We start from the raw sequence: 16,575 nt of genomic DNA, 5'->3' as shown, positions 1-16,575 counted from the left end.
TTCCAAAATTCTCTAGATTCAGGAAAAGTCCCAGTGGATTAGAAAACCGCAGGTGTAACATCTCTAGTCAAGAAAGGTGGGAGACAGAAAGCAGGAAACTAATCAGCCAGTTAGCCTATCATCTGTAATTGGAAAATTGCTGGAATCCATTGTTGAGGAAGAACAGGACATATAGTAAATCAAAATATAATTGGGCGGAGTCAATATGGTTTTGTGAAAGGAAAATTTTGTTTGACAAATTTATTAGAGTTTGTTGGGATGTAACAAGCAGGGTGAGCAAAGAGGAACCAGTGCAGCGTAATTGGATTTCCAAAAGGTATTCAATAAGGTTCCACATAAAAGGTTACTGCACCAGATAAGAGCTCATGGCGTTGGGGGTTTTGTATTAGCATTGATAGAGGATTGATTAAATAGCAGGAAACAGGGAGTCAGGATGAATGAGTCATTTTCAGATTGGCTAGTGAAGTGTCACAAGAATCAGTGCTAGGGATTCAACTATTTACAATTTAGATTAATGACTTGGATAAAGGAACTGAGCATATTGTAGCCAAATTTGCTGACCATACAAAGATAGGTAGGAAACCAAGTTGTGAGGAGGATACAAAGAATCTGTAAAGGGATATGAAAAGTGATTCAGGGAAAAAAATTGGCAGATGGAGTATAATGTGGGAAAATGCAAGGTCGTCCACTTTGGTGGGAAGAAAAGAAATGTAGAATATTATTTAAATGGAGAGAGACTGCAAGGTGCTGCAGTAGAGGGGGATCTGGGTGCCCTTGTACATGTATCACCAAAATGTCAACATGCAGGTACAGCAAGTAATTAGGAAGGCAAACAGAATGTTAGCCTTTATTACAAGGGGGATGGAGTATAAAAGTAGGGAAGGAAGTCTTGCTACAACAGTACAAAGCATTGGTGAGACTACACCTAGAGTACTGCATACAGTTTTGATCTTCTTGCTTAAGGAGGGATTTACTTACATTGGAGCCAATTCAGAGAAGATTCAATAGGCCGATTCCTGAGATGAAGGGGCCGTCTTATAAGGAAATGTTGAGCAGGTTGGCCCAATACTCATTGGAGTTTAGAGGAATGAGAGGTGATCTTATTGAAACATAAGATTCTGAGGGGGCTTAACAGGGTAGATGAAGGGAAGCAATCTAGAAATAAGGGGCCACAGTTTCAAAATAAAGGGTCTCCCATTTAAGACAGATATGAGGAGGAATTTCTTCTCTCAGAGCGTCATTAATCTTTGGAATTCTCTACCCTAGACAGCAGTGAAGGTTGAGGGAAAACATGGAAAAGATCTCAACATTTTAATCTTGCAAGTCACCTTAGTTCATCTTTCACTACTTTTCATTGTAAACTTGCACCCTCTTCCTGTTAGTGTGTACAACTCACAGCAGGAACAGATTTAACACATTGTCCCTCAAGCTAGTCAAAATAACTTTTGTGCTGCATCTGAATCCAATTTTTAGCCAAACAGGAGTTCCTTGTCAGCATAGTCTGACTACATAATAAGAAGCCACGGTGTTTCCGTTGCTATAAGATCAACCAGTTTTCTCCTCACAATGTTGAAACCAAGACTTGAAGCACAGAACTAGAATTCATTCTTTTCATTACCACAAAAGTTGTGGAATTCCTTAGCCAGCTCACTCCCTACAACTCTGAACACTCAAACGGGATGCTTTCTAATCAAAATGCCCTGATTCACCTCACCTTTTGTTCCACTCAATTCAAACTCATTGGTATCCTGTACTTTGGATCTCATTTGGACAGTAACATAGGTGTATATTGGTTTAAAGAAGACCACTGGGATCTATCTGACCCCTCTTAAGGTTTCTCAATGAAAAGAAAAATGCAAATGGTACAAAATTTCCTCCATCTCTCTATTATCTGCCTTCGTTAGACTCTCAATCTCCAGCAATAGAGGGCAAGGGCGTGATCTTCTCTTGGTATCTCTGAGCCATTACCCACTGAGAGGTGCACAGGACTGGCAGGACATGGTTCTCCCATTGTCCATTTCATGGTGGACGGCTTGAGTTCAGATTTGGAGAAAAAGAATGTGATACAGTACATCATTACACCTTGCTACTGAATAACCCACTTGAGTTTAGATTTTCTTTCTTGTCCCTTTTCAAAATACTCCATCCTCCAAGTTCTTTGTCAAAAGAGCGATTCATTACACCATCTCTACTTTCCTGGGAACCGTGAAACTTATTTTCTTCCTCAGTCTTTCCTCCCTCGACAACTTAAAAGGATTTTAAGAAGCTTTGGACAACACTTAATCGTGTTGACTGAATCGTGCTTGCTCTTCTCGATCTTGGTGGTATGTTACAGTAGGGGTTTTATTGCTTGATATCTCAAGCTCATGCTCCATTATTCACGATGAGCCACTCCCTGCTACCAGGGTTGGCAGAATGCGCCACCGTCACAACTCCATGATCAGTCAGCGGGAGTTAGAACTCCACAGCTGGTCCCAATGCTTTCGTCTTTACTCAAAGTGCTTCACTTCACACTGAAGCCACAAATTGGCAACGCTCACTTTCAAACAGCTATTCAAAGGCAGCAGTCAAACCCACATCTGCCAAATACTCTGCTGCTAATATTTGAGACTCTTAACTGGCATGGATGCAAGTGTTGGCAAAAAATTGCAGGAGTTTTTCCATTGCCATTGTCAAAGATTTTTATTTTCAATATGGCTAATTTGAGTTTTTAAAAAGTGCTTCTTATTTGCGCTATTGTGGCTTTCTTAAGGCTTCTCCAAGTTATATTTTCCCCATTTATCCATTGACTCATGGAAAACCGCACAGGCTGGGATTGGCATCACATGCAGGCCAGACTGGGTCAAGATGGCAAGGGCCTTGGCTGGGTTTTTAACATCAGTCTGGTACCTTTTATGGTCCTTTTTCTAGTACCAGCCAGAAATCACCAGATTTATTGAATTCACTTTGGGAACATGAACGCCTGTCTTCTGGGTTGTTCATCCAAGGCCGTAAGCACTAGTTGACCTCACCTTGTCAGTCTGGTTAAAGTTAGGCTTCCATTTGCTCTGATGTTTTGTGTTCACTTCCTGTTTTATAACATTTTATCGCTTTATTGCATTATATTCACTACTATTGCAATAAGCACGTTTAAGGTCGTTTTAAGATGTACAAGAATGATACCAGAACTGAGGGGATATACATATCAGCAAAGATTGAACAGGATGGGGTTATAAAGAAACAGCTGAGGGGTGAGTTAATAGAGGTATTTAAGAGGCTCTTTTAAGGGTTTGATATGATAGATGCATTAAAAAAAATGCTTCCACTTGTGGGGAGATCAAAACTAAGGGTCATAAATATAAGACGGTGACTAATAAATCCAATAGGGAATTCAGGAGAAACTTCTTCAGCCAGAGAGTGGTGAGAATGTGGAACTCACTACAACATGGAGTAGTTGAAGCAAATAGCATAGATACATTTCAGAGGAAATAAGGTAAACGCACGAGGGAGAAAGGAAAAGAAGGATATGCTAATACAGAGAGGTGAAGTAAGGCAGGAGGAAGCTTGTGAGGAGGACTTGGAAATATATCGCCGTTCCTTTACTGTTGCTGGGTCAAAATCCTGGAACTCCCTAGCAGCACTGTGGGTGCACCTACGCCACAGGAACTGCTGCAGTTCAAGAAGGTAGCTCACCAACACCTTCTCAAGGACAACTAGGGATGGGCAATAAATGCAGGCCCAGCCAGTGAAGCCCACATCCCGTGAACGAATAATAAAAAGATATATAAGCACCAGAATAAGTAAGTTAGGCTGGATGACCTAACTGTAAATTTCATCTAAAGCCACGTGAAATGCTTAAATAAAAGTGTAAGCCTCCTGAGTCAGCAGTACAACAGATAGGGAAAGATTGTATCATGAGCAATTATAGACATACTACGTGATCTGGTGTGATGGCCACTGAAAATATCTTTATCTCCTGGCTCTTTGCATCGGACGCCGCACTGTCCAACCCTCCACATGGCTCCTTGTATCCTTCAATTGGATGTCCATCTGTCACCACAACCATGTACTTGTTCTCCGGGTGGTGAGAGCCACTGGAATGAGAGACATTTTATATTGTTTATATTATCTGTTTACTCCTTTGCATGCTCAAAAAGAGAGAAAATCCCAAATTATTCTGACTTCAGTTGGCTGGCAATGTCATTGTCCACCAGAGCTCATTAACAAAGGAAGGGGCATTAAATTTGAAATAAAATAGAGACCCTCACAACTGAGATTGGATGGAAAATATCCCGACCATGATGGTAAATAATCATGCTCTAGTGCCATCTTCAATAGATGTCTCCACTTCCTCATGGTTGTGAGATACTAACTGTGCCAAATCTCTGATCAAAATGGCCCAGACTCTCCCAAGATCAGCTGGAAAGACATGGGTTTCCCTGCACCATTAATAAACTGGGAGCAGTGTATTTGTCAGCATGGTACGTATAATCATTCAAAAGCAACAGCAGCTTCAGCCTAGCCCTTCCAAAAGTCAGAAGAATATACATTGTAAATGAAGCCTGTGGATGACCACTTACAAAGGTGTTGAAGGAATAGAGGGGTGAGGATGAACCATTGTCTTAAATTCCATTGACTCAATCCAACACCAGGATGCTTTTAGAAGGAATTTGATTACGAGTTAGCATAAGCTATTTTCTCAAGTGACAACTCAGTGACAAGATTCTATGTGTAGCATTCTCTCTTATTTTGAACTGTAAAAGGGCATTGCTGCATTGAAGATGGCTCAGAGAAGGGCGGTAAAGTTAATCCTGAGATTCAAAACTGCAAAAGTGTGAAACCAGACTGAGAAAATTGAATTTGTACTAATTTTGAGAAAATAATGCCAAGATGGGGCACGATCCAGGCAGCAATAGAGCTAACTCAGGGATCTATATAATGACAATCATTGCATTGCACGCAAGTCTAAGTTAATTAACTCCTTTAAAGAAGAGTTGGGAGATATTTGGTAGGGAATGGATTAAAGATTATATAGCTATAGGTGGCTATACAGAGGGATTAAATAGACAGATTAAACAGGCAGAATCTAGATCTACCATCAAGACCTCTTGTCCTGATGACTGCATTGATCTGACAGTGAGAACCAATATGGACATAGCCCCAACATAACACCTCATAGCAGTAGTGGCACATCTCCCTGGCACAGCTACTGTTCTCTCGCTTTGGAAACAGCATGCCAGAGCACTGGTACAAGCACCCCTCAGAAAAGGGCTGTCCAGTTCTGATGTAACCTTGCTACTGACATCATCATAGGTTCAACATTGAAGTGAAACCCTTGTGCTGTCTCTGGGCCTTGAACCCATGTAGAGCCTAAATATGCACAGGAAGCTATTGGCGAGCTTCCCCATCTTGGTTTCCAGATGGTACAATTCTTAGGGTACTCTTACCCCAGCAGAAGTTCTTCACTTCCTTCCCGTATGGCGCAGTCTGTGAATGTGCCTTTGCCAATGTAAGTCAATTGTTCAACATTGCGAATCATCTCTGACTTTCCAGTCGCGCTCATAAAACTGAGAGGTTGGATCTTCTTCACTACGTCGCTGTAGTGTAGTGCTCCAACATTCCACTGTAGTATCTGGTCACATGGGTAGTACCTGAAACAGACAGATCCCTCATGTTATTCACATCGATTTGATTTAGATATTTCTCTTGCCCCATTATTCACTTGCTCTCCCTTGACAAAAAGTTCCTTTGGGGAGAATTTTGCATTTGAGAATAGTCAGTGAGAATAAAAAGAGAGAGAGAGAGAGAAAGATGTAAAACAGGCTACTGATTCGCTGTCATCCACTTTAACCTCTTGCACATCGTCAACATTACTTTCAGCACACAGCAGGGGTAATAACTTCCACTTTTGCTGGTAAAGTTAAATGGCTGTTGTTGAATTGTCTTAATGCAATTGCACCCCAACAAGGAGTCAGAAATAGATGATGGGACATGTGAGAGATTATGAGTAACAATTTTGCAATCTACTATTGTACTGCTGAAGATAGAACTTCGGCTAACCTGGTGTTTCATTTCCTGAGGTAAAGTGTAGGATTACAACTGTAGGAGCGAACAATTGCCTTAAATGAATGCAATTCATTTTTGCAAATGCATTAATCAATGCAGCTACCTAAGGTCACAATGAGTTAAAAACTTCACTTGTACTGATGAGGCAGCAAAGATAATTTGATTGCTGGATGGGAGGACAGTTGAATGGCCTTGATCCTTAATCATTCCTAGAAAATTTCTCGAAAAGAAAATCCTAACCATATGGAAGGATCTTTGCTGGAGCAAACCAAAATTAATTCCATTGCCTTGCTCACTCCCCATAGCCCTGCCTTTATTCAAAGATCTACAGTATTTTTCCGTAAGAGATACAATGGTTTCTGCCTCAACCAGTCCTTTGGTAAAAATCATTCCACATTCTGACAGGCCACTGGGCAAAGATATTTCTCTTAATCTCTTTCCTCAATCTTGTGGTGTCATATTTTAAGCTGCATGAACACTCTGTCATTGATACCCCAGCCATAAGAAAGCCTTTTTCTATTCGCTTTGCCAAAACATTTTGTAACTTAAAAGCTGTCTATTGAATGTCCTTTTAGCCTTCTTTGCTCCAATGAGGAAATAGGAACACAAGAACTGGAGGAGTCAGCCCTTGTGCCTTGTTCTGACAATCGCTTAGATCATGGTTGATCTGGGGCTCAATTACATTTACCCACTTTGATTCCTTACCCCTTAATTTCTTTGGCTAATAAAAATGTATCAATTTTCAACTGACACCCCCCACACCACCACCACCAACCCCCAATCCCCCAGGAACATTTGGGGGAAAGATTCCAGATTTCCACTGCCCTTAGCGTAAGTGTTTCCTGGCATTTCCTCCAAGTGTCCCAGCTCTCATTTTAAGGTTATATGCTCCCTTGTTTTGGAGACATCCCACCCAAGGAAATATTACAGTGCTAGTGTCCTAAGTCTTTCCTCATAATTGTTGCTTTTCATCCCTGGTATAATCCGGGTGAATTTACATTGTATCCATTAATGGCCTTTCTAAAATGCCTCCTTCTTCAGTGCGTACTGTCCTCAAAGTAATGGGCAATCCAAACCTGGGACATGGTGGAACCAGCCAGTTCTGTGGATTTGTCCAGGGATACTTATCCAAAAATAGAAAATAATGGCTATGGGACTCCTTATATCCATTCCAATATCCTATCCCAAATTTCATTCAGGCATCAAGATGTGATTCCCACTTCACCACAACAAACAAAGCCTGTCTTGGCAATTTGACAATGACAGATCAGCTACTATGGAAAATGAGCATGAACACCAGCCTTGTGTTTAACGTTAGCATATTGGATCAGTTAGGTTAGCATGTTACTCATAGGGCTGGATTTTACACTCCTCCACTGGTGGGCTTGAAGGCAGGGGGCATATAAAATCCAGCGTGTAGCTTACCTGCTGCCTGCCCCTGACCCACATCTGAAAATTTCTGGGTGACAGGGGAGGGATCGGACCTACTGAGGTCCTTAAGTGGCCAATTAATTATATGTTACCCAGGGTGGGGGCGGAGACCCATGCATGCAGGAAGCCCAGCAACTTTAGCTACGCTGACTGCTGTTGGGCACAGCGAAGGGGACCTCCTTTGCGGGTAACCTGGGCCCATCTGAGGCAACCTCTCCCCCAGGTCATCTCCCCCTCCCCACTGGCCTCTTCAACCTGGCCCCCTACTGCCACTTGTCTCCTCGCTAAGACCTCTGACCCCAGACCTCTTGGCATGGTGGGACTGCTTTTAATCCCAGCCACCGCTCCCACCTGGCACTGCAGGGGTTACAAAGCTGCCGGCCATCCAATTGGCTGGCAGCTCCCTAAGGTGGAACTTCCTCCTGAGAAAGGGGCAGAAGTCTCGTCTTACAGCAATTAACGCTGCTCCCAATGTTAAGTTGCCGTGGAACAGCTGTCTGGATCATGGGGGTGGGGTGGGGGTGGGGTGGGGCTCCCTCCCTGCCTTTTTTAGCTAGCGGGAGAGGGAGGCAGAGGGTCCGGGGACTACAGGGTCCAATTAAATCCAGCCCAAAGTCTTGTACTGACAAGACACCACAACAGCTCCCACTCTGCTGCTCTCAATTCAGTACTTACAACACAAAGCAACAACTACAAGGTCATTGCCTTTATTACCATTAGCTTGGGGGAGATGGTGGTATAGTGCTAATGTCATTAGACAGGTAATATAGTGACCTAGGTAAACGCTTTGGGGGCATGGGCTCAAATCCCACAATAGCTGGCGGAGTTTAAATTCAATTATGGAATTGAAAGCTAGTATCAGTAATGGTGACATGAAACTATCATTGATTATTGTAAAAATCCACCTAGTTCATGAGTGCCCCTTTAGGGAGGGGAATCTGCTGCCCTTACCTGGTCTGGTCTACATATGACTCCAGACCCCCGGCAATGTGGTTGACTCTGAAATGGCTGAACAAGCCACTTAGTTTAAGGGCAATTAGGGATGGGCAATAAATGCTGGTCTTGCCAGAATGCCCAAGCCCATGAAAGAATTTTTAAAAAGGAATCTATATAGTATTAGTACATCAAAAGACTTGTAATTATATAGTGTCTTTCACGGTGTTCCACAGGAATTTACAGCCAATTTTTGAAGTGTGGTCATTGTTGTAATGTTGCAAAGCTGAAAGCAATTTGTTTGCAAGATCCAACAAACAGCAATTAAATAAAATGACTAGATCATCCGTTTTAGATGTTGAATGAGGAATATATGTTGTATATTTTATATATCGTAACTATGCAGAGATGTCACTAGTTTCTACGTGTGTAACAGGTTTTATTTACAATGCTATAAAATGTCTGCTCCACATTTCAGTTCTAGATTTCAGATCCTTCTACTTTTCTCGGAGTCCACACCCAGGCTTAACTAAACAAGCACAGTGAGCGTCAATGGTAAACAGACTCAAAGGGTGAAATTTTACAGCAGCGGGATGTTACGTTCCCGCCAAAGCCAATGAGGTTTAGAATGTCACGTCGCTTTTTACGGCCCCATACCCATTGAAACGGGGGCTGTAAAATTCTGCCCATATAATCAAACACAGAACAATTGAACACTACAATACACATTCACCAGGGGTAGAATATTGCGCTCGTCAGACAGGCGCACGCCTGACCCGCACGAGCATAAAGTGCCGCGCGATGACGTTGGGCGAGTGTCCTGATGTCATCGCGCGATATTTCGGTCGACAGGCGCACTGTCGACTCCCGCGCTGGCTGACAGTTAACAGGCCTGTTAAGGCCATTAAAGATCTAATTAGATGAAATTTTTCACGGCTCGTCCTACCTTACGTCTGGCGGGCAGGCGAAAAGGCCAAGCAGCCTTTGGATTTTTGCAAAACCCTCATCCAAGGGCGGGATGAGGTTTCAATCAGTGATTAAAAAAAAACTTTTCACATTAATTTCTAACATGTCCCTGATGTGACAGAGTGACATGAGGAGGCATGTTATTAACATTTTTAACTTCTTTATTTTTTATTTTCACAAGCTCTTCAACTCCCTGAGGCAGCTGTGTGGCTCAGGGAGCTTCTAATGCGCGCACCCCCTCGCATGCGCTCCTCCCGCGCCCCACCCCAGCAGCGCTGAGCACTGCAGCGCATGTTTCACACTAGCTGGCCATTAATTGGTCGGCTAGCATGAAATCGCGGTCGGAACCCGATCCCAGGCTCACCCGCCAAACCTGCCCGACCATCGGAAAATCTTTACCCAGGACACGAAGGAGAACTCTCCTGCTCTTCTTCAAATAATTCGGCCACCTGAGAGGGTAGACGGAGCCTTTATTTAACATCTCATCCAAAAGACAGCACCTCAGCCCTCCCTCAGTAATGCGCTTGGACCGTCAGTCTTGATTTGGTGCTCAAGTCTCTAGAATGAAACTTTAGCCCAAAACCTTCTGATTCAGAGGTGGGGGTTCCCACTGAGCCACAGCTAACACTGATTAGAGTAAGCAAGTACCCCAAAGGTAGCAGGAGTAAAATCATCGTACAATCTCACCTTCTGAAAAGGGTTCTCCTAATGAATGAGAAGAAGGATCTGACTGCACCTTGTACATTGACGATTGAACAGACAGCCTGGCCGAAGAATGGGACGAGGGGCTGCCAGACCTGCCACTGGGCGTGGGGATTCTTCCTGCTGAGCTCCAGCTAATCCTGTAAACCATTGTCTGTCAGACATGGGCCAACTGTTGGAAGCTTTGTGCTGGTAAGTTGCGTAGTCTCAGTTGGTTAAACTCCACCTGGGCTCCTGTGTGCACCTACAGGTCACCTAACTGCTTCATGCCAAGCTAAGCCTTAGCTGGATTATGGTAATATCTGGCTGGGATCTCTCCTAGTAATTTGGTTTGGAGGCTCCATGTGTGTCAAGCTAACCAAAAAACAAGTGCTTTACTCTCAACCTGTAACTTCCCATCCCACCATAAAAGAAAGGCAAGTAAATCTCAGGCTCTTTCTAATATCTAACAGCCCTTCAGCAACAACTTCCTTTTTAAGATTGTCAGTTGGGCTTGCAGTATGGCTCACTTACACATGCTAGAAGCCACATATATTCACACACAGGGCCCTGTCCTTTGTAGACAAAAGGAACAAGTGCGCTTTTTGCACCTTCTTCATCTAAAACAAAAGCTTAGGGAACAGTCATTCCCCGGTTCATTCCCCAGAGCAACATCTTGACCACAATCTACCTGCCTGGCTTGAATTTGAATGCTGCATTCTCCATGGCAATGCCTCCACCAAACGGAGTCCCCATGCCAAACATTTAGCACTCACTTGCAGTATAATTGACCATCGCCCTGTTAGTGTTTGGTAATTTGTCGCAATCTGTCCTGATGAGTGCAAGATGAAAAGCTTAGACAGCATGTCTCTTTTCAGCAACACTCAACTTCCTTTTTCTTTCAATTCATTCTCGGGATGTGGGCATCACAGGCACAGCCAGCATTTATTGCCCATCCTTAGTTGCCCTTGAGCAGGTGGCGGTGAGCTGCCTTCTTAGCAGTGTTATTAGAGGAAAGCTATTCACTCTCAACAGCCAATGAGTCATGGCAATGCCTCTGTGAAGTTCAAGAACATTCTCCCAATGAGTGAGTCTCCCAACCAGAGTTCCCAAACAGCAATGAGATAACAAACAAATCATCTGTGTTTAGTAATGCCGGTTGCAGGGTGAATTTTGACCAGGACACCAAGGAGAACTCCCCTGGCCTTCGTTGAAATCATGCCATAGGATCATTTGCTTCTAGCTCAGTTTAACACCTCATCTGAAAGTCAGTGCCTCTGACAAATCAGCACTCCATCAGTGCTGATTTGAAATGTCCACCTAGACTTTGTTGTCAAATGTACAGAGCAGGACTTGAACCGGTCATTTTTTAACTCAAGAGGCTCAATTACTACCCTGATTAGCTCAACCAGAGATGCTCTCACCAACAGTGAGCTTAGATTTCAGAGCCCAAGGGCCACTTGGGGTTTGAGACTCCAATGTCAGGACAATTTCCAGATCTTGACCCCAGACCCCATCGGCATCAGATGCCTGGCGAGACTTTTGAAGGGGTGGCCTACTAGACATAAGGGTGCATTCTCGTCATTCAAATAAGGACAGCTGGCAGGCTCCTAAGGCCTAGTTAGCCAATAGAAGGTCATTCAGCACAGAGTGCAGCCGCCCCACCATCAGAGGTGGATGCTGCCAATACAGGTAAGAGAGAGAGAGAGAGAGAGGGAGAGAGAGAGAGAGAGAGGGTGCCTCAAGGTGGAGGTACCTTCTCGCAGCTTATGAAGTTTCTGCATTAAAAACTGGTCATAGCTGCCAGAGCGACATCATGGAACCTCTCTCTCCACAGGGTGGCATGGGCTACAGTTGTGGCCATTCATAAATCATGGATCAGGGGTGGGTGGGGGGTGGGGAGAATTTCAGAAACCAACTGGAGTGCTGAGCCACCGACCTGACACTGGGAGTCCGCCCCCATTCCTCGGTCAGGTTCTGGCAACTATTGGGGGGGGTGCACACGGGTGCTCCCTGCCAACTGGAAAATTCCAGTCCATGGCAGGAGAGGGGCCTTGCTAGGCATCTTAACATGCCTAATATCCAAGCTGAACTGGCATCTCCAAAATGACCCCGAAGTGGGATCATGCTGGCAAACTGGCACTCGGACAGTGTTGGGAAATTGTAGCCCATCCATCTCCTGTCCCACATCCTCATCCTATCGAACATTCTGCTCCACGTGTTTGATCTCAAGCCCTAAGTAATTACTCTTGAGCACTGTATAAGCACAGACACAATAATCCGAGGCCTTACTTGATGCTATGGTGACAAAACCTCCTAGAACAGAGGCACACTGGACACTCAATAAATTGGATTGCATACCAAAAACTGCTGCACACTCGATTATTCACTAGCCAGGTACAGCGACATCATCTTTCGCACCTTGAAATAATAGAGTGAAGTTTCATTGCGAAAATAACCATCTCACTTGATAAAACTAGTTGAAAACAGTGTAAATTCAGAGGCTAGCGTTGTATTTTGACATAGGGCAAATAAGAATTGATCTCAACAGGCCTCTTAACAGGTCTTGCACACCTAATCAATAAGTACTGCGCCCAGAAAACAACTCTCCTCTCACAAAACTGGTAACCATTACCCTGCACCACTTCATAGGTAACAAGGGGCAAAACTTTGCCTTCATTGGGCGGGCTTGGGTGGGAGTAGCTGGGAAGCCGAAGGCCGCCCGTGATTGGGGCCTGACCAAGATTTCAGGTTGGCGGGCCAATGAAGGCCTGCCCAGCACGAAACGCGCGCTGCTGCAGTGTTCAGCACTGCCTGTTTTGGGCAGGGGGGAGGCAGGTGGTAAGCAAGCAGGGACCTTCACACATGTGCACAGGGCTGCCTCAGGGAGATGAAGATTTTGAGCAATGAAAATAAAGAATTTAAAAATGTTTAGAACATGTCCCCTCATGTGACTCTCTCACACGAGCAGGGACATGTTAGAAATCACTATGAAAAAAAGTAATTTTTGTTTTTTAAATCACTCATCTCGCCCGTGGATGAGGTTTCATTAAAAATCCAAAGACCACTTGGTCTCTTCATCTGCTCGCCAACTGAGAGGTTGGAAGGGCAGCGAAAAACTTAAATCAATTGGTAACTTTAATGGCCTTAATAAGCCTATTAATTGTCGGCAGGCACGTTGCTGACTCCCACATGCGCCTGCCAACCGAAATATCGCGCAAATATCAGGCACTCGCCGACATCATCACACGTCATTTTATGCTCATTCGGGTCGGGCACACCCCTGCCCAACAAGCAGAAATTTCTGGCCAAGGTATCGGCTGTGGCTCAGTGACTAGCCCTCTGACCTTTGAATCAGAAGTTGTAAGTTTAACTCTAGGGACTCGAGTGCATAATCTAGGCTGACGCCGCTAATGCAACACTGAGGAGTGCTGCACTGTCAGAGGTGCTGCCTCACAGATGAGATGTTAAACCTATTCACTACTGCTGAGGAAGGTACTGTGGCTGTTTAAAAGAAGCACAGTAGAGTTCATCCTGGCCAATATTTCTCTCTCAGCCAACGTCACTACAAAACAGATTTGTCAGTCATTATCAAATTGCTGCTTGTTAACCAGAGGAAGCAGATTTGGCAAAAGAACCAGAGGCAAGATGAGATGATGTTTCTTCTGCTCAGCAGGATTTTAACCCAGTGTGCAGTACCTGTGAGGCGGTGGAATCAGATTCTGGAGTAACTTTCAAAAAAGGACTCTGATAAAGGCTTGAAAAAAGAAAAGAAAAAGGATTGCAGGGGAATAGGCCAATTGAAGAAGAGTCATACAGACTCAAAACATCAACTCTGTTTCTCGAAGATAAAAGCAAAAAACTGCGGATGCTGGAAATCCAAAACAAAACAAAAATACCTGGAAAAACTCAGCAGGTCTGACAGCATCTGTGGAGAGGAACACAGTTAACGTTTCGAGTCCGTATGACTCTTCAACAGGTTCTGTTGAAGAGTCATACGGACTCGAAACGTTAACGGTATTCTGTCAGACCTGAGTTTTTCCAGGTATTTTTGTTTTTAACTCTGTTTCTCTCTCCACAGATGCTGCCAGACCTGAGTTTTTCCAGCATTCTGTTTTTGTTTCAGATTTCCAGCATCCGCAGTGTTTTGCTTTTAGGCTAATTGAATTGTTCTATCACAGAGCTCGCACAGACCCGATGGGCCAAATGGCCTCCTTCTGAACTGTACGATTTTATGATTACAACACTGACTCCATTATTTTCCAAGAATTATATTATTGGCTATATGGGACATCCTGAGATCATGAAATGTACTATCCAAACGCTAATACTTTTGGCCCTGTATTCTATAGCTTTATTACGTCCATTATGATAAGCAATGAAACTTTCCACAGGACAGTTTAGTGCAGGAACATTTCTCTTTTCAGATTGGCATAGCTATAGGTCACATAATTTGTTATCCCCTTGCACACGTGGATTTTCATTACCCCCAACACTGGTGGCCATGTCTTCAGTTGTCCACGCCCTATGCTCAATAATTCCCTCCCTAAACTGTTCCATCTCCCTTTTAGTCACCTTGTCCTAAACTCATATTACATGGTTCCCTGTCAAGTTTTGCCTGATTACACTGGACAGCAGCTCGGGGACATTTTTGCTGTGTTAAAGGCCCTTTATAAATGCAAATTGTTGTTATTGCATTGATCTGCAGATCTGTTGGCGTTTTCACTGCTTTGAGACTCTGGCCCCAAGTTGTGCTGTATGTGTTAAAGGCAGAAATTTATGCAATTTGTCACAACGAATCACCAGCCCTGCTTAACCGATTAAAATGGCCACTTGACCACTGGCAGCAGACACAAATCCTCTCCCCGCCTCGAAACTTGACAGCGACCCAAGTCACTGGCGCTGTCACATTAGGAAGGAAGCAATGCATGGGGGAGAAATCACAAAAAAAGATGCATGCAGGTGGGTAGATTTTTTTTAAATGGAAATATTTGGGGAAAGAGCTAGTTTAAGTGAAGGTAGCCTCACTCAACCTGCAGTGCCACCTTCAGGCGAAAAGGGAATTACAAGTAAATCACTTCTTTCGACTTTTGCTGTTAAATTGCAGATATGTACAGTGAAAGGCGAGAACAGCAAAGAATGCAATGATTACCAGTCCTGTAGCTTGTCCACGAAATATACGGTGAACTTCTTGATAAGATCTACAAGGGACCCATAGGGCTGAACTCTTAAAGCGACACTCTCAGATGTGTCCAGCACAAAGAATAGATCAACAGGGCAATCTGTGAAAACAAGGGGATGATAGGAATACCTGGTGTTTGGAACAGATCAAGAATAGGCTTTAAAGCTATTAAAAGCACTTAAAAGATTCAGCAAACTGCTTTGTTAAAACTTCCCGATGAAATATCACCCCCCTTAAGATACAAACAACAATTTTCACCTTCTTGCATAACTTGCAAATCTGATTGTTTTACCCCGGAGAGGAACACCCCCATCCCCCAAAAAAACAAACATGGAACGTTAGACATGGAATAGCGAAAAGGAATCACCCAGAAGCAGACACTAGATTTCAATATCATGTTTACATTTTTATTGCATACCCCTGAAGCCCGGACTGCAAATTATTAGTTGCATTCTTTAATAGAGAAGGATTCTGCATAAAGAAAATGCGATAAGGATTCGGTTAAAGTAGATTTCACAGGTCAGCCTGTCGTAAACTTAAACCAAAAGCAGTTATGTCATTTCTAAAGAATTACTTTGCCAACAGTTCAAACCTTCTCCGTGACAAGGACTGTGAGCACCCACCTGAATGAAATCCACTGTCCTCTTTTGCTAGTAAAACGTTCCATGTGGAGCAAAGCTGGAACAGGAGGAATAATGTTTTCAAAGCCATGGCTCCCTCCACTCTAGTGGGCTCGTGTGCTAAGCACACGGGGACTGAGGGAGAAGCTAGACAGTGGGAGAGGCAGAGAGGCTGAGGAGAGGTGTTGAAGCCTGCGTCTCTGCCTCCGACAGAGATCAACTGGGAAGTAGGCTGGCCCTAAGCAGTCAGCCAGGAATTAGGAGCGGGATTGGAGTGTGTGATCTCCATACAGCTGTGTGAACTAGCCAGTGCCAACAACTTTGCCTCTATAAAGTAATCAACCTCAATTTGTATATGCTAGTCCACAAGATTGCATTTTGTAGACACGTTTGAAATATACGTGTCTATATGTTTGCTGAATGAATGTGAAATTTTTATAATTAATCTGCAAGAATTCAATGTCGAGAGCCCCCTTAATGCCCCACCTACTTCATGGCCACGCCCATCATTGCTAGCAGTTTCAGCTTGCAGTGTCCTGAAAGTGTGTGGACCTATATTTAAACATGCTATTGTTTTGTGTGTGAGACATAAATGGACCCTATCATTAGCTCGACATCACCCAGTGCAGTTTGGTGCAGAAACTGTTTCCACAGGCAGGACGGTAACCAGAGGATACACAGATTTAAGATAACTGGGGAAAGAACAAGAGAGGACAA

General features: G+C 43.8%; 1 protein-coding gene across 1 annotated transcript in view; it reads right to left on the bottom strand.

The window, feature by feature from the left end:
- col6a1 (collagen, type VI, alpha 1) overlaps positions 1–16,132 on the bottom strand; it is a 99,828-nt gene extending 83,696 nt beyond the window's left edge. The window contains exons 1-4 of the mRNA XM_078551561.1: positions 15,862–16,132; positions 15,209–15,338; positions 5,427–5,630; positions 3,914–4,073 (exon numbers count right to left, since the gene is read on the bottom strand). Of these exons, the coding sequence (XP_078407687.1) occupies positions 3,914–4,073; positions 5,427–5,630; positions 15,209–15,338; positions 15,862–15,949 (582 nt within the window). The 5' untranslated portion in view covers positions 15,950–16,132. The remainder of the gene's footprint in view (positions 1–3,913; positions 4,074–5,426; positions 5,631–15,208; positions 15,339–15,861) is intronic.
- Positions 16,133–16,575: the final 443 nt, after the last annotated feature.

The sequence above is a fragment of the Cetorhinus maximus genome, chromosome 11, assembly GCF_964194155.1.
Source record: "Cetorhinus maximus chromosome 11, sCetMax3.hap1.1, whole genome shotgun sequence".
Classification (NCBI taxonomy): domain Eukaryota; kingdom Metazoa; phylum Chordata; class Chondrichthyes; order Lamniformes; family Cetorhinidae; genus Cetorhinus; species Cetorhinus maximus.
This window is presented reverse-complemented; position numbering and strand designations above follow the sequence as displayed.